Raw genomic sequence first — 23,703 nt, 5'->3', positions numbered from 1 at the left:
ATTTTATATCCTTGTTCAGGACCTACTCTTTATCCATGTGCTTTTATACCAGATGTCTGCATCCTGGGGAGTGGAGCTGCATGAGTAGGCGTGGCCGGTTCATTGGGATAATTGGTCCTCAATTCCTTCAAAGGGACAGGAGTGTCTATAGCGGCACAGTGATGCATGCTTGTCGGAAATGTATGGCATCATGGGGATCGGTTTTGCATACAGCTTCTAGGCACAGAATCATATGGTTTGTGGACGCACCCAGTCCACCCTTGGTTACCCCCCACCATTCATTCACCAGCAAGGTCAAGCAGGAGACTTTGTCAAAGAAACTTTCATCGAAGTTAAATGCCCTAAAAGGTAATAACCATGGAAACGCCAGTCAGGGCTGCCACATATTTTTGATGAAAAGTATGCATTAGAAGAAATAATCAACTGACGACAGGGTAAAAAGGTAATTACAGCACGCTTTATAAGGAGCATCAGTTTGAAGTTAAATAACTGAATCCAGTTTTAATACCATTGTGAGCATTTCCAGTGATACGAAAAAAATAAATCATCTTCAATGGCGAAAGTCTAAATCATCCATCTATTTCATTCGAAGTCAAATTAGAGAAATATTGTCAATTGGTATAAAAATGTATAAACTGAACATATCTTTTAGCTTGGAAATAAAGTTATTGCATCAACATGAAAATATTTCAAAATCTTGAGGGTTTCCAAGTTCTGTCAATACTGAAGTCTGTGACTGTAAAAAAACCATGGGTCAAGTTTTAATCCAATGACTCGTCAAGGGATTAGTTTCCCTCACGTCCGTCGTAGCTTTTGTCGTTTTGCAAGTCTTTTTGCCTCCTCTGCACTGCCAACATCAGAGCCGGTCTGTCCAAGGGAACGAACTCCTTGAAGGCGATTTGTCAGTTGAAACAACAAAGGAAGAACCTAGGGAGGAGGGAATAAAAAAGAGCATTGCTAAGATGCATTTTGCAATTCCTGGAAATTAGTACTCATCTGAAAATAAGTATGAAATGGATATTGCATACACAAAAATGCACTCAGTTTTAACAAAAAGTATACACATAACCACTTTTCCTTACCAACTCTCAAAAAAAGTATTTACAGTTGTGTTCAAATGCTCTGCACAAAACCAGTTTAATGAAAAAATGAGAATTGCTCATTGGTAATGTTCTTTCTATGGATTCTCCTCCAACAGATTCCTAAATCTCCAGCATCAGCTATTCTCTGGAAGTCTCGACAATCGGCGTAATGTGGCTCTGCTCTCGTGCTACTCTACTCCTGACAGGAATTTGGAGTTCATACTTCTAGTACACACAGCATACCCCTATCTCAGTTCCCCATATTTTACGCCCTATGCCCAGCAGCCGGGGTAATCAATTGCCAGATTAGGAAAAACAGAAAGGCAACCACTTTTATTTGTGCAGAACTATAACCAGGAATTGCAAATAAACCTCACGCTGGCCCAATTTGTGAAATCTGCACACTTTCCTTTTTAAAATACATAAATAAAATCTTAGAACTCCCACACATGAAAACATTAAAAAGTGGGGAGAGTTGGGAGGAACAGGAATCTGTGGGAGAATTCATAGAAAGAACATGACTGGTGAGAAATATTGCCTTGAATGGATTGCATGCTCCAACAGATTCCTCATCTGGTTTGGTCCCTCAGCCCCATAACAGTAGATGAGAACGAGGTGGGCTGAAAGTATTACACTAGTAAACTTTGCAAAATGACCCAGCGTGAATCTGCTTCTAGACAGATCCAAGCCGTAAGGCTCTGTGAAAGTATAAAGGGACACCCTTGTGGCGGTTTGGCACAGATCTTCGCAAAGCAGTTATCCCCTTTGCCTGGAGACCCAAAGGGACCTCTCCCTCCCCACGTTTTGCAACACTCCACTATGCACAAGACGATTCAGTGAGAAAAAGCCTGTTTGGTCATTGCCCGGACAAACCGTGCCTGTGAAAACACAACGAACAGCTGATTGTCCCTGCAAAAAGTCTCTGTTTTGGCCACATAATAGCTCAAAGCCTGCTTTGGATCCTTTCTATGGAGCCTTTCCCACCTCCATGGATGGGTGAGGCGGTGGAAAGAACACTGGCAATCTAATATTTTTGGAAATGTGAAATAACCGTCAGCGGAAATTTCTGCCACACTATTAAGATGACTTTCTCTTTAAAGAACTGCAGAAGAAAAATGACTTACCCCTGGTAATGTTCTTTCTACTGGATGTTCCTCACACAGATTCCTCATCTTAAATATTTATTCTCCTACTTTGCAGCTATCTGAAACTTCTTCGCAAAAAGGGGACCTTGTGCGCACTGACATCAATGGTGGCCGAGTCTTCGTTCTTCGTGACCAGACTGGACATAGATGCAGGAAACAATAGCAAGCTTGGCGCCCTGTGACCACGTAGGTTTTTTCCCACTGCCCATTGTTAGGGATTAAAGACATTTTTTTACTGTTTGAACGTTAAAGGAGAGTCATTGTATAATCGTAGTAGAGTGCCCCTTAACCGTGGGGTAGGCTGGGAGGTTGATGAGAAGTCTGTGGGAGGAACATCCAGTAGAAAGGAAATTACCAGGGCCAAGTAATTTGTTCTTCGAAAGAATTGTGTCCTCCCACGGATTCCCCATCTTAGATGGACTCCCATAGCAGTACGATCATTACGGAGGAGGGAAGGTGTGAACTCCATGGCGGTTATGCCACCACTTGTTGGACAGCCCTGCCGAGACAAGACTCAGTTGCGGATACTGTGTCCAGGCAGTAGTGTTTTGCAAATGTGTGTTGCAGTCTGACAGATATCCTTTATATGCACCCCTCTTTGGAGAGCAGAGGTAGCTGGCACACCTCTAGTGGAATGTGCCCTAAAGCATTCAGGTATTTACTTACCAGCTCTGGTGTAGCACTCAGACACAAAGCACTATTCATCTAGAGATGGTTTGCTTTGCTATTCCCTTAGCTGTTTTTGGACCTGTATATTCAATATATAGCTAGTCTTTCGATATTGTCCTTGTGATGTAGAAAATCAGAGCCCTCTTGGGGTCTAGCCTATGCAGTCTTTCTTCCTCCTAGGATGGATGAGGTGGATAGAAGGCAGGAGGGCAGATTGTCTGCGACAGGTGAAACTCTAATACGAACTTCGGAAGGAACGAGGGGCGCACTCTAAAAGTTACCTTGTCATAGTAAAACACTGTAAAAGGTGGATTACTGGACAGGGCTTCAATTTGCTTACTCTATGGGCTGAGGAAATGGAGACCAAAAAGGCCGTCTTCCAAGATAGTAGCTTCAGAGGACACAAATGTAATGGCTCAAATGGGAAAGCCATGAGAAAAGTTAACACCAAGTCCCATGCTGGTAACATGAAGGGTGTCAGAGGGAGTGTTAGTCATGCCTTTTAAAAACTGCACCACCAAGGGGATCAATAAATGCAATCCTTGTTCTCTGCGTGCGCTTGAAAATAGGAGAAATTACTTAGAAGTGGATGCCGCAGTTCTGGTGGTGATTGTGGCTGCTTGCACAAAAAGCCCTTTTGGAGAAGGGTGAGAAGCCAGGAAAGATGGATCGCCTCTTGCCGGCCTGTAATTCCCTGTAAAGTTTGAGTTTACTGGGGAATGGAGCAAGGATGCTGCCACAAGGAGGCTAAGGGGTCTGCAATTGCCAGGGTTAAGTGCCATGCTATGTTCATTCACAGGACCGTCATCCAAGATGTCTAACAAAGTGTAGCCCTGAACAGGGGCCGACGAGGACTTTAAACCTAAGGTGTCTATGACTCTTACCAACAGGATCCAAAATTTAGCATGGGTGTGCGTGCAAGGCTGACCCTGCTGAAATTCAATGTCTGGAGACGTGTCCAGGCCGCTGGCGTCATGTAACCCTTAGGCTAAAGCCAACAGGTGAGCTTGGTTGTCAAAAAAATCAACACTTCCCGGCCCTGTATAAATGAGATCATTGTCCTGGTCGACACCGAACATCAACTTGCCAGTAGTCGGCTGTTAAAATAGATTTCTGAACTCTGTCCTGGAGGGGCAGAGGTTCAGAAGGCCAGCCTAGTTTCTTGGAACAGGGTAACCTCTGGACAAGCCAGACCAATCAGGGTAGCGATGGCGGCAGTCAAGACTAGGTCTCAAGAGGGGTGAGGGTGACTGAAAGCCCGCAATGAGCACACAAAGCAAGGACGCTTACAAATTACTCCAGACAGGTGTTATATTAAAAATAGACACATTTATTACAAGGCCTTTGTAACATCGACCATAGTAAAGAATCACGGTAAAACCCCAATAAACCAACACATCACAAGCAATTCAATATATATATATACAAGACCAAGGTCTCTAAGGAATTAGAAGCACGAAATATGCAGACCACCTAGATGGGGAGGCAAACAGGCAGTGCAAGTAATCGTTAGACCCAGTTCGAGATCACAGGCCACCTAACTAGAAGGAAGTCCGAGCCCTACTAAGAGTGGAGCCTTGTGCTCAAAAGTACCTGCACACGCGGGTGCCAACGGGCAAGGGAGAGTCTCTTCAGGCAGATGAACAAGTTACTTTCTTACCTGGTAACGTTCTTTCGATGGGATGGTCCGACGACGTATTCCATATCTATGGCATGTAATCACCACAGCTGTGCTGCTTCGGAAACTTTTTTCGGCGTCTCCGTCCTGCGTCGATGACGTTGATGCGCCGTCGTCGAGGACCTCCTCCGACGTCCGACGTCATCCGATGTGATAAGTAGGACGCACGATGCCCGTAGCCTCAGTTGTAGTTTTTTCCCCCAGAACGTGTGACCTTAGTCAACTGCCAGTCAGACACAAAGCCTTGCGGAACGTAAGCTGCAATCGCAAAAGAAATTCTGCAGCGGGGAAGGGCAGGAAGGGAGCGATATGGAATACGTCGTCGGACCATCCCATCGAAAGAACGTTACCAGGTAAGAAATTAACTTGTTCTTCGAGGGGATTGGGTCCTCCGACGTATTCCATATCTATGACAGACTCCCAAAGCAGTACCAGAGCAAGGAGGAGGGAAAGAATTTAGAATCAAAATTTAGAATTGCCAATCAAATAGCAGAGCAAAGGACCGCCTTGCCAAAGGCCAGATCCTGTCCTCGGACGGAATCGAGGGAATAGTGACATACAAATGTATGTACTGAAGCCCAGATGGCTGCATCACAGATGTTGCGAATAGGAACACCCCTCTGCAGGGCAGTAGATGCAGCCATACGCCTGGTAGAATGGGCCCGCAAGCCAGCCGGCGGGTCCTTACCCGCCAAGCGATAACACTCCGAGATGGCCAAAATAATCCAGCGAGAAAGTCTGTTTCGTCACAGCCTGTCCCAAACGCTTTCCAGCGTAACCAATAAAGAGTTGATCGTCCACTCTGACCCGGGACATGCGTGAAACATAAAAGCTTAAAGCTCTCCTAGGATCAAGCCTATGGAGCCTCTCCTCTTCCTTACCAGGATGCGGAGGAGGATAGAATGCCGGAAGAACAACCTTCTGGGCCAAATGAAATTCCGAAACCACCTTCGGAAGAAAAGAAGGACGAACTCTAAAGACAACCCTGTCATTGTGAAATACAGTGAAGGGTGGCTTAACTGAAAGTGCCTGTATCTCACTCACTCTGCGAGCGCAAGTGACCGCAACCAAAAATACAGTTTTAAGAGTTAACAGTCTCAAAGGGCATGAATACAAAGGCTCAAACGGAGCACCCATCAAAAACTTGAGAACAAGGTTCAAATCCCAACCGGGCACCAGGAAAGGCGACGGAGGGAACACATTAGTGAGCCCTTTCAGAAACTGAGAAATTAAAAGGAATTTTAAAATAGGAACACTCTTCAGACGAGCACTTAAATATGGACAGCGCCGCCAAGTAATCTTTAATGGTACCCACTTGCAGGCCCCTGTGGGCCAAAGAAAGCAAAAAAAGACAGAACCATGGGAATGTCACAAACAAAAGGATCCACATTCTTAACCCTGCACCAGTCGCAGAACTTACGCCAACGACAACGGTACTGGGACTTTGTTGCTGGCCGTCTGGCCGAGAGCAACACCTCCATCACGTCTACAGGGAGGTCCCAATCCATATACCTCAACCTTTCAGAAACCAAGCGTGAAGGTTGAGGGATCTGACCCCTGGATGGAGAACCTGACCCCCCTCCCGTGAGAGCAGATCGTCTTGGTAGGGAAGACGACGTGGAGGGCAGATGGACAAGTCGAGAAGGTCCGGGTACCACGTCCTCCGGGCCCACGCCGGAGCAATGAGGATCATCTGGGAACTGAACCTCCGTAACCTCCGCAGTACTTGCGGGATGACGGGGACTGGAGGAAACGCGTACAGCAGTGGGAATGACCACTGCACCACGAACGCGTCTCCTAAGGCTCCTTTTGGAGGAAATTCCCACGAGCAGAACCTCTTGCACTTCCGGTTGACACTGGAGACGAAGAGATCCACTTGAGGGGTCCCCCACATGGCGAAGATCTCCAGGAGAATCTCCTGAGCCAACTCCCACTCTTGAGAGAATGCGCTCTGCCTGCTCATAGCGTCCGCCGTCTCGTTTTCGTCTCTGGCCAGATGAACTGCCGAGATCGAAACTTCCTGCTGGATTGCCCAGAACCAGAGCTGCATCCCCTCCCTGCACAGAGGAAGTGACCCCTGACCGCCCTTTTTGTTGAGGTAGTGCATGGCCACCGTGTTGTCCATCAGGATATGCTTCCCTCTCACAGTCGGCAGAAAAGCCTTCAGGGCTAGCCTGACAGCCCTCAGCTCCAACAGATTGATATGGAGTCTGGACTCCGACAGAGACCAACGACCGCTGACTGTCAACTTGTTGGCATGAGCTCCCCATCCCGTGAGGGATGCGTCCGTCACGATCGTCACCTCCGGCCACGGTAGCCAACATGGAGCCCCCTTCATCAGATTGTCTTCGACGGCCCACCACAGAAGGTCCTGGGTGACTGAGGACAGCACCTGAACAGGGTCCGACATCCTGCCGGAGGACTGAGACCACTGGAGCTTGAGTGCCCATTGCAAAGATCTCATCTCCAACCTGGCCTCTGGCACCAGAAGAATGCAGGATGCCATGAGGCCGAGCAATCTCAAGAACTCGAACGCTGGGAGACTCTGGGCAAGCTGAAACTTGTGCACCATCTGCTGAATGTGATGAGCCCTCACCTGGGGAGGAAAACACTGCCCCAGGGACGTGTCAAGCACTGCTCCGATGTACTGGAGCCTCTGAGTTGGTGTCAGATGGGACTTCTTTAAGTTGAGGGAGAAGCCCAGCTTATGGAGGGAGTGGCAGGTGACCAACAGATGATGCAGGACTTGCTCGGGAGAGCGCGCCCTGATCAACCAATCGTCCAGGTAGGGGTAGACGTGAATCCCCCCTTTCCTGAGGTGCGCTGCCACCACTACCATGAGCTAGGTGAAGACCGTCGGGGCGGAGGTCAATCCGAACGGCAGGACCCGAAACTGAAAGTGCGAGTCACCAACCGCGAACCTCAGGTACTTCTTGTGCTTTGGGTGTATCGGCACATGAAAATAAGCATCCTTGAGGTCGAGAGACACCAACCAGTCCTGAAGTTGAAAGGCCTGGAGGACTTGAGAGAGAGAGTAACCATCTTGAAATTGTCCTTCCTGAGGAGTTTGTTCAAACCGCGCAAGTCCATGATGGGTCTCAATCCCCAGTCTTTCTTGGAAATCAAAAAATAAGGGGAATCCCATCCCTTGTTCCTCTCCGCTGCAGGCACCAGTTCTATGGCGTCTTTCTCCAGCAGGGATTGAATTTCCTGCGCAAGGAGCGGATCCGGACTCTTCAAAGAGAGATTCCCCGGTGGATTGGCTTGAGGCCTCTGCCGGAAAGGAAGACAGTAGCGGTGGGTTATGATCTCCAGAACCCACACATCTGAAGTAATGGCGCGCCACTCTGCAAGATGCTGCGCCAGCCTTCGCCCAACCGGCGAACCATGGGACATGGCCATATGACTGAGCTGAAGCGGCTGCGGCGTTGCCTGAGGGAAAAGAGGCAACAGCCCGAACGGCCTTGGCACCTCGAGTACCTTGTTTTCCACCTCTGGCACTCCTACGATAGCCTTTTTGACTGGCAGCTCCTCTTGCTTTACCAAAGGACGAGTAATAACTAAAAGGAACCTCCCCTCCATTTCTGTCCCCTAGGACGAAAAGGCGGAGGTTGGCGAACTGCAGCGCCCAACGACTTCGCTGCAGCTTTGCAACCTCTCAAGGCTCTCGTCAGCCTTGCTGCCAAAAAGATGTTCCCCGTCAAAGGGCATGTTGAGGAGCAGGGCCTGCACATCAGGAGCAAACCCCGACTTCCGCAACCACGCAAACCTGCGTATCACAGTGCTCGCCACCATGGACCGGCTGACGCAATCTGCCATGTCCAAACCCAACTGAACGGCCTCACACATGGCGTCCTTACCATCCTGAACCATGGCAAGGAAACCATCCCGTTCATCCCCTTCGGGAATATGTTCAGCCACTAAGGAAACACTGTTCCACAGAGTGTGCATGAAACGTGACAAGGCACATACAGAGTTGGCCGCCTGAAGCGCCATACCCCCTGAAGAAAACACTTTCTTCGCCCAGCCGTCAAAACGCTTGTCGTCCCTATCAGGAGGGATGGTAGGATACGATGCCTGCTTTGCTGGGGCCGTAGCCACCTGCACCACCAAACTCTCCGGAGTGGGGTGCTTGGTCAAGTAGCAGGGGTCGCTACTGGCTGGGCGGTATTTTTCACGGCAAAGACTTGCCCACTGCCGGGAGACTCTCCGGCGCAGTCCAAGCCGCTGCCACCCTCCTCTGTAGAGCCATATGGAACGGCAGTACCGGGTCAGTTGGTGGACCTTGGTCGAGGATATCCGTAAGGTCATCCTGAAGAAAATCCCCTGGGGGAGCAGACCATCCCAAGTACTCGGTGACCCTGGACATAAGGCGTCGGTACGAGGAGTCGGCATGAGTGCCAGGGTCAGGCCTACAAAACTCCACCTCCGGAGAGGTGTCCAGCCCACTAGCATCGTGCAGGGATTGCAGCAGGTCGTCAATTTGGCTATGGCCCGAGAAAATCTCGTCCGGTACCGTATCCGGAACCATGCCATCATCAGAGCCCATCATCCACCCCCGAAATAAACTCAAGCTGGCGCAAAGAAGGCACAGAATGCGGAACAAAGCCATGCCTTTCTAGGCGGTTCCACCGAGCCCCGGGGAACCCCCGTCGAAACAGCCTCGAAAGGCGTCAAGGGCGCTGAGTGAATCGGCGTCGATGCCGAACGTGGCGCCGACAGCATTGATGGCGCCGACACAGTCCTTGAGGCCGGGGCCCCGAGCGTGTCCCTCGACAGCCGGGGCGCCGATGACTTCTTCGAAGGCGGGGCCTCGAAAGAGTCCGTCGACGACCTCGGCGTCGACGTCTTCCTTGAAGACACCACAGGTGCACACGGTCTCGAGCTCGTCGAGGACCGGGACCTGGAACGGGCATGTCGAGAACGATTCCCCTTGTCCGAGCGGGACCTCTCCCGCAAATCGTGACGCCCACCGAGCCCGAAGGCGTGCGAGCAGTGTCTCTCGACCAATCACGACCGACCCCACTCGGAGGCACGGACGGACCAGTGCCCTGCGATTCGAGAATCGCCAACATTTTCTTCCCGAAGGAAGCCCATTCCTCCGGTGTCGCATGCTTGGTGGGGTAAGCGACCCACCGACCGGCGGAGTCCTCAGAAGAGGGCGGGGAAGGCGACCGATGACGGTGCTTCCGGGAGTGCCTCAAAGAGGCAGAGGAGTGGTGGGACCGACTCCGGGACTGAGACCCACTGGTCTTCCGACGATGACGCGGAGCGTCGCCTCTCGAATCGTCCGTCGAAATCCTCGCAGACCTCGACTTCCGGGGCTTAGACACCTTACCTACCAATAACTTCTTCTTGCGCTCCCGCAAGGCTTTAGACTTGAACGACTGGCAGTCGACACAGTCATCCGTGTCATGGGCCTCCCCGAGTGTTAGGCAGAATCCTGTGCAGTTCCCTTGGGGATCACTGCAAAAAGATTAAGACTACAGGAGTAAGCAGTAAACCCAATTGGTGGCAGTCTGCACCACCTAGATTTAGCTGTGGCTGAGCAGTCAGACTTCTCTCAAGAAGAGTTAGGCAGTATGTACAGTATACACAATAGGGCCAAAAACACAGTAGAGCAAACAAACACTGATCAGAGGTTTGTATCAAAAGTATACAGTTATTTATTTAAAACACACTTTAGGCAATACACTAGCACTCTCAATGAAAAGTAAGTTAAAACACAGTCGGGTAAAGTATACACACCTCCCTTGATAACTATCAGACAAGTCAGGGTTAAAGCAGAACTATTTGTTAAGACAGAAGTGAGCGCTTAACCTAGATGGCACTCCAATAGTTTAGGTTAAAAAGGGAGAGAAAAGGCAGAGCATACAATAAAACAGTTCCCAACACTTTTAAGAGTTCAGGGCAAGGGAGGAAAGGCAGGTTATACTGTAGAGCCAAAGTTCATAGGCCAGGCCCACTTTAAATGGAGTAAAGCGAAATGTGCCCAGGATCACACGGTTTAAAGTGCACTAAAAGTCTTTGAAGAGGGTTCAAAAGAGGTTGGTTTAGTTCAAGAAACAAAGTTAGGAGGTCTGGAGCCAACTCAGTATAGAAGCCAGGGATTTAAGGGTCACCTTTAGCAATCTGTAGAAAGGGAGGCCAGGCAGGACACAGTACCTTAAAGAGAAAGGAAGCTCCAGCGGGGGCAGTTGTTCCTGGCAGTGGTTGAAGTTCATGGTTCCGACCAGGGGAAGAGAAGAGGAAACATGGAGTTGTTGCACTGCATAGGGATGAAACCAGCCGCGGCGTTCCCGATTCAAAGGTGCGGTCCTTTTATTCGCGGTCAAAAGTGGTGAGCTTGGCTATTCGGCCGCCGGGGTGCTTGGCACGGGCGATTCGACCAAGATACATCTTTGGAAGGCGAAAGAGGCGAACTGGTTGATCCTACCAGCTCAAAGGAAGAAGACTCTCCAGCAGAAGATCTTCTCTTGTCGTTGGGAAAGTGGTGAGTTCGCTGCAGCAGGGCTTCACCGGTGGTGTCGTCGTTGCAGATGGCTCAGCTTCTTCCCTCTTCAGATTTTTAGGTCCTGTGGCAACTTCTGTAGTTCCAGTCCCAAAGGCCCTGCTTTTATGCAGAAAACCCCCCATTCATCAACCTAGCTGTCACTCACACATGCTAAGTGGTGAGCCAGGCGGCTCACCACTGGGCCAGTCGGAGTAGAGTGCGACTTGGGTTGCCGAGGCAACGCAGTCCAGGGTGTCTATTCCCCCCCCACCCCTCCTATGGAACCCAGACAGAGTGGCACAACTTGGAGGGCTTCTGTGGAGAAGCCCGCCAAAATAGTGGAACAAAGGGCTCGACCTTGGTCAGAGTTACAGAGACGGACACAAACGCCATTTTGGAACCGAGTTCTGGCAAAAAGACCCAACCGTAGATTTAATAATAAAGCGGCGGTATCTTTAACATTACACCAAAAAGTGGTGTGTTTAAAATCAATGGGAAAATCCCATAGAGAATATTACGAAGGAATATTTCGCATGGTAACCACTGCCACCAGCCAGAAACTCGACAAGGGGGGACTGGACAGTGCCCCCTTGGAAAACAGACCCAGGGGTGAGTATATTAACCCCTTCCAGTACTTCCACAATATGATGGTTTGTACTGGTTCTGTTCACAATTTGGGACTAGTAAAGCCAATGGTGACTTTACATGCCCTGGGAGACAGTAGTCAGTCCCAGGGTATGGAGTCTATGTTGGGGAGTCACTATGACACCCCTATGTTACTGCACTGAGGGTGCTGTGTAACACACATACAAAAACAGATGATGCCCTATGGAGTAAAAAGAGGTTACCCCATAGCCCATGAACACATACAAAGTCAGAAAGCACCTCAAATCATGTCTAAGAGTGGGAGGAAAAGAGTCTCACTCTTAGCAGGAGAAAAAACAAACCCCAAAAATACAGCAAAGCTGCTGGGGGACTCACTAGGTTCGGGAAATTAGCCTTATAAGAGAATTCTCCCTAACACCGAGGCACCAGAGGCAGGCGTCGTGCGAGTCCGTAACCGACATCTTGGACCCACAGTCCCCGCACTTCTTAAAGCCCGGACAAGGTGTGGAAGACGAGGTAGACATCTTCACGAAGAAAGTCTTCCCAATACGAAACAGCTTCGAAGAACCGAGAAAGAACAGGAACTCCAAAGAGTCGAGGTGCGCCGAGATCTCCGAAGCGAACACGTTCGCGGAAAAAACGGAACTGAGGCTACGGGCGTCGTGCGTCCTACTTATAACATCCAGTGACGTCGGCCGTCGGAGGAGGTGCTGGGGACATTAATATATCACTGTTGCATTTAGAATCATATGGTCATAAATCAAAAGGAAAAGATTATTTAGAACATACAAGAGACCACAAATATTCTTAAGCAGGCAAATACTTTTGATCCGCCCCACAAAGAGTCATTCAGTACAATAGGCTAGGCCAATGTCAATGGACAAAAGTCATGTATAGGACCTCTGGTAGGTAAATGGAAAAGTCTTTGCACTATGTTTTAGAAGTCTTTGAAGAAAAGAAGAATCAAATGTAGGGCCACAAGCTGATTAGACTTGTGAGTGGTAGAAGATTCAAGCAACTCTACAGCAAGAGGCAAGTTCTCTCAGACTTTGTACAGTACCTTTAAAATGAAGAAAAGATGCAGCAGATGACTCCTGTTCCTGTGCAGCTCTGCAGGTCTCACTGTTCCTGGGCCTCAGTTGTGGGGACAAGAGGGAGGACGTCGGAAGACTCCTGCAATGCACTGGGACGGTCAAAAGTCGCAACCAGCAAACTTCACTTTCAGTGGCTGTTCAGTGTTTCAGCTCCTTGTGTCTACCGCAAATAGCAACACTGTGGTTCCTGGCTGTCGAGATTGGACTTTCCTTGCTTTAGGGGTCCTGCACTCTGTTAAGGGGGCTCAGGCACAGTCAGTCCTGCTTCCTGGGAGTCTGGAGGATCTTCCTGGAGCTCTTGGCCAGCTTAAAAGCAACACACACAATCTGGTGTTTCTCTCCCTGGCTATACGGTTTCCAGCAGCAACTCTGTGGAAATTCAACCAGCTCCGAGATGGATGTCCAGGTGGCTTACATTGGAGTTTATTGGTCCCACCAACTCAAGGGGAGAAGCCGTCCTTGCAGGGGCTTCTCGCTCAATTCGAACCTGGCATTTCGGCACTGCAGCAGGGCTTCACCGGGCAAACCAACGGTCCAGGAGTTGCAGTAGGCGTCCTCTTCAAGTTCTTCTTCGGTTCCTTCGTCCAGTGGTCGACTGCCTTCCAAGCAAAAAGCCACACCTTTTATTCAGTTCTCTCCCATTCATTCCAGCCTAGCTGTCAGTCACCTAGCATGGTGGCTGTCCTTGCCGGACAGTCAGCCGGCCAATCACCACAGAGTGCATTTGGGTCTCCTAGGAGACTAGGCACAGGGAGTTTCGGGCACCTCCCTCACTTCCTGCCTACCCCAGACACCCTGGAGCCAGAGGCGGGCTTCACTCGTGAATCCCACCTAAGGCAAAACGGACAATGGGACCAAACCTGGTTTGGCGCGCAGAGTAAATCTCAAGAAGGGCCTTTCTACAAAGAAATGGCGAAAAAAGATGACCGGGGCCATTTGGACAAAAATGGCACCCTTGGGTGCTTTACTGCAGCTGCGAACGCAGCCCGCGTTAAATGCACACCACGGTACTTTAAACAAAATCACTGTCACCAGCCATTCAGCGAGGAAAGGGTAACATAAAAAATGTTACACGAGAAGCTAGAAAAAGGGTATACTAGGTAACCCCTCCAGGACCCTATTGTAAGATAGTGTGTGCTGGGTCTAGAAAGTTACAAATGTAAGTAAAGTCAATTTCACTTTAATGCTCTTGGAAACAGTAGTTTATCCAAGAGAAAGTATTTACACCTTTGGGAAATCTGAAAGACTTCCCTGGGCCACTGCACCAAAGGTGCTGTGTGACCCAATGTAAAATATGATGCCTATGGAGTTTGTCAGACTCCACAACCAAAAGAAACAGTGTACAAAATCACATTAAAATACATGAGAGAGTGGGGGAAAAGGGTCTCATTGTTAGGGAGAATTCTCACTTATGGCTAATTTCCCTTACCTATAGAGTCCCCCAGCAGCTTTGCTGGATTTGAAGGGTTTATTTCTTTTTACCTGCTAAGAGTGAGACTCTTTTTCCCACACTTAGGCATCTTTGCTATGTGTGTTCTAGGCTATTTTTGTGTTTAATGCCTATGGGATCTTTTCTCTCACCCATAGGAACCATCTTTATGCACATGTGTTACACAGCACCCTCCGTGCAGTGACACAGGGGTGTCGTAGCGGCCCCCAAACATAGACTCCATACCCTGGGACTGACTACTGTCTCCCAGGGCATGTAAAGTCCCCATTGACTTTACTAGTCAATCTCTATGAACTAAACCAGTACACCCCATCTTAATATGGAAGTACTGGAAGGGGTTAATAGTTTTTCCCCTAGGTTCATTTTCGACAGGGTACCTTAAAGTCCCCCTCTACAAAGTTTCTGGCTGGTGGCAGTGGTTACTACCTATTATATTCGACCGCAAATATTTTCCTATATGATTTTCCCATTGTTCAAGGCTAATCCTTTTACTGACAGCCTCTAACATACCGCAGGTTTATTTTATTATCAACTTTACTCCGGTAGGTTTTATTTGCTAGAACTTTGATATAATTTCTTTCTCGTGTCTTACTCTAAACTCCTAACCCAGGTTGGGGATCCTTTGTTCGCTCTTTTGGCGGGCTTCTGCCAAGAAGCCCTCCTTTCGGCACTTCTGAGTCTGGGGTGGGTCTGTTTGGGAGGGGGAGTAGAACCCCTGGACAGAGTTGCCACAGCAAGTCAGGTCGCACTCTAACCTGATAGGCTGGAGGGTCTCCCGCCAAGAAGACCACTCCAGTGTGTGTGTGACAGCTAGGCTGTATGAATGGGTCTCTTTCTGCATAAAAGCAGGGTCCTGAGGACTGGAAGAGCAAGACGTCGCCACTGTAACTACGGAACCGAAGGGGAGAGAAGCAACAGACATCTTCAGCATCTACACCACCGGTGAAGCCCTGCCGGATCGTGTCACCACTTTTCTTCCACACGACGAGAGGAGATCTTCAGCGAAAGAGCCTCCTTCCCTTGAGCTGGTGGGGTCAACCAGTTCACCTATAGCTTCCTCGGACCTGCCTTGGTCAAATCGACAGTGCCCAGCACTTGGAGACCGGATAGCCAGGCAACTATTGACCATGACCGCGATTAAAAGGAGCGTACCTTTTAAACTTCGTTTGGCAGCACCGCGGCTGGTTTCATCCTTGGGTAGTGCAGCGACTCGAACCTTCCTCCATGACGAGACCCTCTCTTCCTCTTTTGGATCTCTCGACCTGCAGGAACTACCAGGAACAACCGCCACCACAGGAGCCACTTCTTCACGTTTAAGGTACACTGTTCCGCCAGGCCGCCCTTTCTCCGTGGTAGCCCTAAAGGTGTTTTAAATCCTTTATCTACTTGTGGGGTCGGCCGCCCTCGCTCTTAACATTGTCTTTCGCCTCGCATCTACCTCTTCAATATTTTTCTACTAAAGACTTGCCTGCAGCTACAAGAACATTTTTGCTCCTAAGCTCTTGGTCCTGTACCACTGACTCTGGCTCAGGCCTATTGACTCTGGCTGTTTTGTTAGATCTGCTCTCACTAGATTCGTTTTCAATGAGAAATGTGTTGATGCACCTAAATCTTCTAAACCCCTCTTCCTTCCTACTGTTTTAACTTGTGGAGTGCCATTTTGCTTAGTTTTCATTCACTTATCTTTTGGCTTAAGTGTTACTATGCATTACTTGTTCACAAAACTTCAGGGAAGTATTGCTAGGAGGTGTCTAAAGATATTTCGGTTTAACTTGTGCTTTCCCTCCCTTTGTCACTGTACCGTTTTGCTCAGTTTTCACTCTACCGCAAACCTGTCTACAATTGAATAGGGAGTTGTATTTACTTTTCCTTGACTGAATTTTTACTTACTTTACCAAGTGTGATTACGTGTTGACTTAGAAGTGAATAAAATAAATATATATTCTCTTCTTAATACAAAGCTTTGGTCAGTGTTTCCTTGCTCCATAGTACTGTACTACTGATTGTGTAAACCCTGAATACTGCTCATCTCCCTCTTGAGATAAGTCTGACTGCTCAGCCACAGCTACCAACTAAATCTTTGTGGTACAGACTGATACCAAAGGGGATTTATTGCTCTCACCTGTAGTCCTAATCTGGGGTAGTGCTCTCTAAGGGAACTGCCCTGGATTCTGCCTAACACTCTCTCTCTCCAGGTTAAAAAAATCAAGTCCTCAAAATCCAGCAAAGTTGCTGGGGGTCTCTAAGGTGGCGGGAATTAGCAAATTTCTGAGAATTTTCCCCAACAACGTTGAACCCCAGGCAGAGGCTTGCAAATGCGAGGCACACGGACCGGCGTGCTGGAAAGGAGAAGGCTGCCGGAGCAGGAGGAGAGACACTGCGTGTGAGCAAGAAGGGCCGTGGAGAAGTTGGGAGCTGTGCAGAAGCTCCTGGATGTTGGGCCACTCGAGCAAGCCGCATTCTCTAGTCCGGGCAGAAAAGGAAAGTCGGCGTGTGACTGCAGAGCATGCAGGACGTTGGAGGAACATCTGCATGCTCCAAAGTGTAAAGTGGGCGAAGGAGCCACACCGCAGAGGCGCGAGCAGCATCAGAGACGCAGGAAGGAACCAGTGAGTTTGCTGAAAGCAGCTGGAGACCCTGGGGCATTCAAACAAGCGTACAAACAAGTGTTTGAATGGTAGGAGATTGCTGATGCAGAAAATACACATAGTTTGTTTGAATGCCGTCAAGGAAAAGTACAAATTCAACACCCAATAAGAAGAATGTTTGAATGCCGTCAACGCAAAGTACAAATTCAACACCCAATAAGAAGAATGTTTGAATGCCGTCAAGGCAAAGTACAAAGACAAACCCCAATCAAGTACATATGCATGAGATGCCAGTGCGGGGAAATGTTTGAGCAAATATTACCATAGACTGACATACCAAACACCTCACAGTATATGCTATTGTGGTATAGTGAAAGAACGGTGAAACACATAAGTAGTCCTGGCAGGCGAGTACATTGGGCAACTGAAATTGTGTAAAGATTCCTGGCAGGGGAGTACACAAGGTGATCTGAAAAACCCAATTAGAAGTCCGGGCTGGCGAGTTTACAAGGTAGCTGAAATTGTGTAAAGATTCCTGGCAGGAGAGTACACCAGGCGATATGCAAAGTTACAAGAAAGTCTACAGAAAGACTTTACAGAAGCATTTGCTTGAACAAGAACTTTGCAAGTCCAGTGAAGACTAAAGAGACATTTTTGCCGTCCTGTTTAAGAATCCTGGGGAAGGGGACCATCCTCTGGATCCAAGGGTCTTTCCCTTGGAGAACATTTTCGTTTCAGTCATTCTTATACTTATGTTTTTGAACACTTTTGCCAACATCAAGTTAAACACATTTCTTTGCACTCTGCTGTTTTGTTTATAGTGTGAGGGTCAGGATAGTACGTTTTGGACACAAAAATGGCTTTTCAGTTACTGGCATCCTGACAGACAATTCACTAGTTTTTGGTTTCTAGGTAGGGAAGTTCCTTTTTAGAGTAGGGCCAGAGAAGTATTTCCCAACCCATTTTTATTTAATAAAAATATATTTAACTAAAAACATGACAACTTGTGTCTGGATTTCATTTCTGACACCCCCACTCCCCTTCACATGCATGCCATCTTGAACCAGTGCCTCAAAGCCTTCTCCCACCTCTCTGTCGGGTAGGTGATTGGCCACCCCAGACAAAGCGGACCAAAGGGAAATTTAGCCAGGGCACAGGAGGCATTTGTTGCTCTCAGGGCAAGACTGCCCAAGTGTAAAACCCCCGACCCCTAAAAACCTCCCCCACCAATGCATTCAACCCCATGCTCGCTCTTCCCAGAGGTAGATAAGGAAACCTGGGCATTGTCAGGTTGGGAGTCGCAGAAATAACCACCAAGCTCTCAGGGGAGGCATGGGGGGGGGGTGTGAGGGGAAGATAAGCCAGATCTTTGTCAAGTCACTGTCAACTGCAGAGACCAAGGCAAGCTTTTTACAGACTTCGAGTACCGTGGCCTCAAATGCCGAAATGAAAGGACAGTAAGGTCTCCTTTCAAGGACATTCATCCAGGATGTCTGTAAACTCAGACTGAGCATTTGGCCTTGGGGGGGGGGGGGGGATGGGGAGGAGGGGAAATCTTAGAATGTCCTTCACTTTGGCTATCAGCCATTGGAATGAGATCTGAGGCCCCTCCCTCCCCCAGAGTTGATGCCAGTAAAATGTCCAACTCTGGTGATGCATCTAGACCACAGGAATACTCCAAGTTGGACCCCAGATCCAACAGCCCCCCCTCCCCCCCTCTCCACCACCTCACCATTAACCTTCCCCGGGAAGTCTCTCACCTGATAAGGGCATAGGCCACCCATACCAAAAGAGATGAGTGCAGAGCATACTCCAGAGGAGCTCTTCTGCGCCGCTGATGAGAGGTAGAGGGGGCCACAACAATTGCTTGATTCCCAAAGTGGAGCACGTCAGTGCACAGATAGATCCTCGCCTTTAGGAGGCGGGGCAAAGCACTTTGTTCAAGTACGGTGGGCCCCAATGGCACACCTGGTGCCAGGGCATTGGCAAAGATTTTAAGCATCTTCAACCTGAAAGCCTTCCATTCCCCCCAAGTGGAGGATTGGGTGTGAAATGGTACCTGCAAAGCCGCTTCCTGGGAGTTCCTGGAGTGGTGACTACTCCTTCGAAGAGGAAGAAGAGTAGTGCCGAGAGCATTGCTTAGGGACTGTGACCTCTTATCGTACTTCTCCTTTTGGGCCGCGGAAGGGTCTTCCGACTCTGTTAGGGAGAATTCTCTGTAAAGGCTAATTTCCCAAACCTAGTGAGTCCCCCAGCAGCTTTGCTGGATTTTTGGGGTTTATTATTTTCTCCTGCTAAGAGTGAGACTCTTTTTCTCCCACTCTTAGGCATGATTTGAGAATGTCCTTTGACTATGTAATGTGTTTTATGGGCTATGGGGTCTTTTACTCCATAGGGCTTCATGTGTTTTTGGTAAGTGTGTTACACAGCACCCTCAGTGCAGTAACACAGGGGTGTCATAGTGACCCCCAAACATAGACTCCATACCCTGGGACTGACTACTGTCTCCCAGGGCATGTAAAGTCACCATTGGCTTTACTAGTCTTAAATTGTGAACAGAACCAGTACAAACCATCATATTGTGGAAGTACTGGTAGGGGTAATTCGATTGCCCCTGGGTCTGTTTTCCAAGGGGGCACTGTCCAGTTCCCCCCTTGTCTAGTTTCTGGCTGGTGGCAGTGGATACCACGCAAAATATTCCACCAGAATATTTCCTGTGGGATTTTCCCATTCATTTTAAACACACCACTTTTTGGTGCAATGTTAAAGATACCGCTGGGTTATTTATTTAATATTTATTCCCCGGTTGGGTCTTTTTGCCAGGGGGTTTGTGTTCGCCTCTGAAACTCTGACCCAAGTCGAGCCCTTTGTTCCACTTTTTGTGGGCTTCTGCACAGAAGCCCTCCAAATGGTGCCACTCTGTCTGGGGTCAACAGGATGTGTGGGAGGGGGATCAGGCACCCTGAACTGAGTTGCCTTGGCAACTCAAGTCGCACTCTTGTGTGACTGGCCCAGTGGTGAGCCGCCCGGCTCACCACTTAGCATGTTTGAGTGACAGCTAGGCTGATGAATGGGGGTTCCGAAGAGGTGAGAAGCTGAGCCATCTACAACGATGACACCACTGGTGGAGCCCTGCTGTACGAAACTCACCACTTTCCCGACGACAGAGGAGATCTTCTTCCCTTCGAGCTGGTGGGACCAACCAGTTTGCCTTTTTCGCCTTCCTGGACCGTCTCGTGGTCGAATCGCCCGTGCCAAGCACCCCGGTGGCCGGTTTGCCACGCTTCACCACTACCGCGAATAAAAGGGTAGTAACCTTTTAACCGGAAAACTCAGCGGCTGGTTTTTTACAAGTGTGTTTTTAAATAAATAATTATATACTTTTATACCAAAGCTCTGGTCAGTGTTTGCTTGTGCTACTGTATTTTTAGCCCTATTGTGTATACTCTATATACTGCCTAACTCTTCTTGAGAGAAGTCTGACTGCTCAGCCACAGCTACCAGGTAAATCTGGGTGGTGCGGACTGCTATCAATTGGGTTTACTGCCAACTCCTGTAGTCTTAAACATTTTGCAGTGGTCCCTAAGGGAACTGCACATGTTTCTGCCTAACAGACTCCCACTCTACACCCCGTTTGAGATCTCTTGTCGTAGTTTACTTTGCGGAAAAAGGTAAAGTGCTTCACTGCCCATTCCTGGAAAGCCCTTAGAAGCATCGAAAGACAGCCAGCAGCCTTGGGGGTGTAAGGAATGCATGGTATCAAAGCAAGACAGACAAAAGTTATCACAGTTCAAGGGTGTTTATTAAACTAATAATGGGTTAGAAAAACCCCTAATCTAAAGCTAAATATAAGATGGGAGCAAGCTACGACCATAAAATAATACAGTCCTAGTTGCGTCTAGTCAAATAAAAAAGGGCCTATACTAAGAAAAGCCTATTGCCAATCCATACCGATATGCTACAAAATGGTGTGGGATGATGTTCACAAAGAAAGAAAGAAATGTTCTCAAAATGATAAGATTATGGCCGGGGTCTCCCTTCCCCACGTTGGAAGCACAGGACAAGGCGGGACTCTCGAGCACAGCACACTTATGGCCTTCTCCGGCCTGAGTTTACAGTTCCTTTTTCCAATATCAGGGCCCTCTGTGCACAAGTCTCTTCTATGCAAAGTCTCTTGCTTCAGAGGGCCTAATGTATCACACAAACAAAAGTTCCTTCTACTAATCTTCACGTCGGGCGATAACTCTTCATCCGAGGATCTCCTTCAGCCGGGCTCCGATCCCCTTTCACAACGTAAGCCTTCCTCAATCGGGCTCGGACCAAAAAGTCACTGTGGACATCCCTCATTTGGGTTCACGTTTGTCACCACAATGCAGTTCACTTAGCTTTTCAATTCTCAACGTGTCAAAGACTTTCGACTATACAAGGTGTTTTGACTTGACCCTTGTATGACCACTTTTACATCTCTCGCTGGCCTCCCCTAGGGCCTCTTGGTATTTGTACTCTTCTCAACTCAACATATCCTCCTTGTTCAGGAGCGGGGTATTCAGGGAGTCCTTCAAATGAGTGCACACGCAGCGCCGGACCACTCTAATCCCAATACCTTTCCTGTTCACAAAAGACCTTTGTCTATTATCTTCTTTTCTTTTATACAAACGTTGCCACTGCAACTTTGAGCGTAACATAGTCCGATCGACTATCAATTCCCGCTGCCCCCTCCCCCCCCCCGACTCACCAGCTGTGATGAACTAGTTGGCTTTTCTTCCGCTGGAGTCAAGGACGGTACCACAGCAGCAAGCTCTTTTACCCGCCCTGGCTATCGGTGCGGGAGGGCCCTGTGTACCATTGACATCTGCCACAACAATCGCCAGCTGAATTTCCTGTTTTTTTATCGAAGGCTTTGCGGCTCTGGGTTGAAAAGGGCAAGGGCAATTCCCTCCTTGTTGTCCTTTCGGTTTACCCGCCTTTCTCCTCCATTTGACCTGCCTTCCCGGAATAGCTGCTTCCTCGTACGTTCAGCCTTGCTCAAAGTGTGCTCTCGTGCTCCGCCTTTAATCCCTGTGGGGAAGGAAAAGGGCTATCAGGTGTGTGTGTGTGTAGTTAGCAGCAATTGCCTGACCCTTGTGTAGGGACATGTCAGGTAAACGGCTCTGGTGTTAGTCCATTGTCTTCGCAATGTGAGAAAGTGCTTGTGAAGGAAAAGGGGCATGGGACTTAGAGTTTCTAAACATCCTACGGGGTAGGATGGGGAAAAGGTGTAATAAGGAAGGGGGTATCGTGTCTCACCCTTTGGTGTCCCTCTTCCACTCCATGAAGAGCCCCCCCACCCCCACATCGAGGTGATCCTCCCGCACTGGTCCACCCTCAGGAACTAAATCCAATAGCGATGGCCTCCTGGATGACAGATCCGCAGGGATTAGTGGGTGAGACACCTTCAGGTTTCTCACAGGGGTCGTGCTTCTCCTCCAAGCAGTAGAGACTGATCAGGTAAGGGGGTGGGAGGGTCACAAAACAAACATTTGATGACCGCAGTCCACCCAGGGCAATGAAGCCAAAGGCCTACATGGGAGTAGGCATTTTTCACAGAACGTACAGTAGCTGTGTCCTTGAAGCGAACTAAGTATGCGTAAAAAAGTAACTACGGTCGTGTGGTGCCTCAACATATACTAGCCCCAAAATAACTTCTGGCGAAGGGTGCATAGAGGCGTGGGGTATAGCTGATGCAGAGCCGCACTGCACCCTCTGTAGGCATCAAAGTGTCCAAAGATCAGCTATGAGAAATTACTTAACAGCAATGTTCCTTCTATGGATACCTCTCCCACAGATTCCTCATCTTGATGAAATATTCATCCAGCATCACTGGCTTAGGAACTGTTTGACGGGCGTAGTGCTGCTCGACACAGTCGCTCAACGACTCCCTGGTATTCCGCCATGCCACTCCTCGACAACGGACATGACGTTGATCGCCATACTAAAGGGATGCACTATGCCCCCTTACCTCAGTTCTACACCTTCTTTTCTCCCCAAGCACAGCCTGAGAGAGGGAACATGGCTCAGTCGGGAAGGGCAATTTAATCAAAACCAAAGAACGATAACAATGATAAACCAGTAGAAACTGGTCAATTTAGGAAACCAACTGATGTTAAATAAAACTCTCCCCATGTCATCGATGCACAGAAGCGTGACAACCAGACTGCAATTGAGAACCATGAACTTCCAAGCAGGGTAAGTTGGGAGGGTGATGAGGAATCTGTGGGAGAAGAATCCATAGAAGGAAAATTTCTGATACATTACTTCTCCCTCAATTCTGCCACAGATTTCTCATCTTGGTAGACTCCTGTGAGAAACCTGAAGGTGTCTCACTCACTAGTCCCCGGTGATCTGTCATCCAGGTAGCCAGGACATGGCCATCGCTATTGGATCCAGGTCCTTGGGGTGGGACAGTGCGGGAGGATCACCTGGATGAGGGGTCTTCGGGGAGTGGAAGTGGGACACCGAAGGGTGAGACGCGGTATCCCCTTCCTCATGACACTTTCCCCACCCTTCCTGCCCAGTAAGAGACTAAGAAACTCTACCCCCCACCCTTTTCCAACACGAACACTTTCTCAAACCGTGAGAGACAATGGACTAATACCAGAGCCGTTTACCTGACATGTCCCAACACAAGGGTCAAGCAATTGCCGACAACTACACACACTGACTGCCCTTTCCCTGCCCCATAGGGATAAAAGGCAGAGCCCAAGAGCACACTCTGAGCAAGGCCGAACACACAAGGAAGCAGCTATTCCAGGACAGCAGTTCAAACGGAGGAGAAAGGTGGCGACACCTGAAAGGACGTCAAGGAGGGAGTTGCCCGTGCCCTTTTGAAACAGAAGACTGGGAATCGCAGCTGGCGAAT

General features: G+C 48.8%; 1 protein-coding gene across 1 annotated transcript in view; it reads right to left on the bottom strand.

The window, feature by feature from the left end:
* Positions 1 to 435: 435 nt before the first annotated feature.
* LOC138569235 (BOS complex subunit NOMO1-like) overlaps positions 436 to 23,703 on the bottom strand; it is a 1,101,991-nt gene continuing 1,078,723 nt past the window's right edge. Inside the window, exon 31 of the mRNA XM_069647049.1 lies at positions 436 to 927. Within this exon, the coding sequence (XP_069503150.1) occupies positions 796 to 927 (132 nt within the window). The 3' untranslated portion in view covers positions 436 to 795. The remainder of the gene's footprint in view (positions 928 to 23,703) is intronic.

This window comes from Ambystoma mexicanum, chromosome 2q (genome assembly GCF_040938575.1).
Source record: "Ambystoma mexicanum isolate Mex_15411 chromosome 2q, UKY_AmexF1_1, whole genome shotgun sequence".
NCBI classification, from domain to species: domain Eukaryota; kingdom Metazoa; phylum Chordata; class Amphibia; order Caudata; family Ambystomatidae; genus Ambystoma; species Ambystoma mexicanum.
This window is presented reverse-complemented; position numbering and strand designations above follow the sequence as displayed.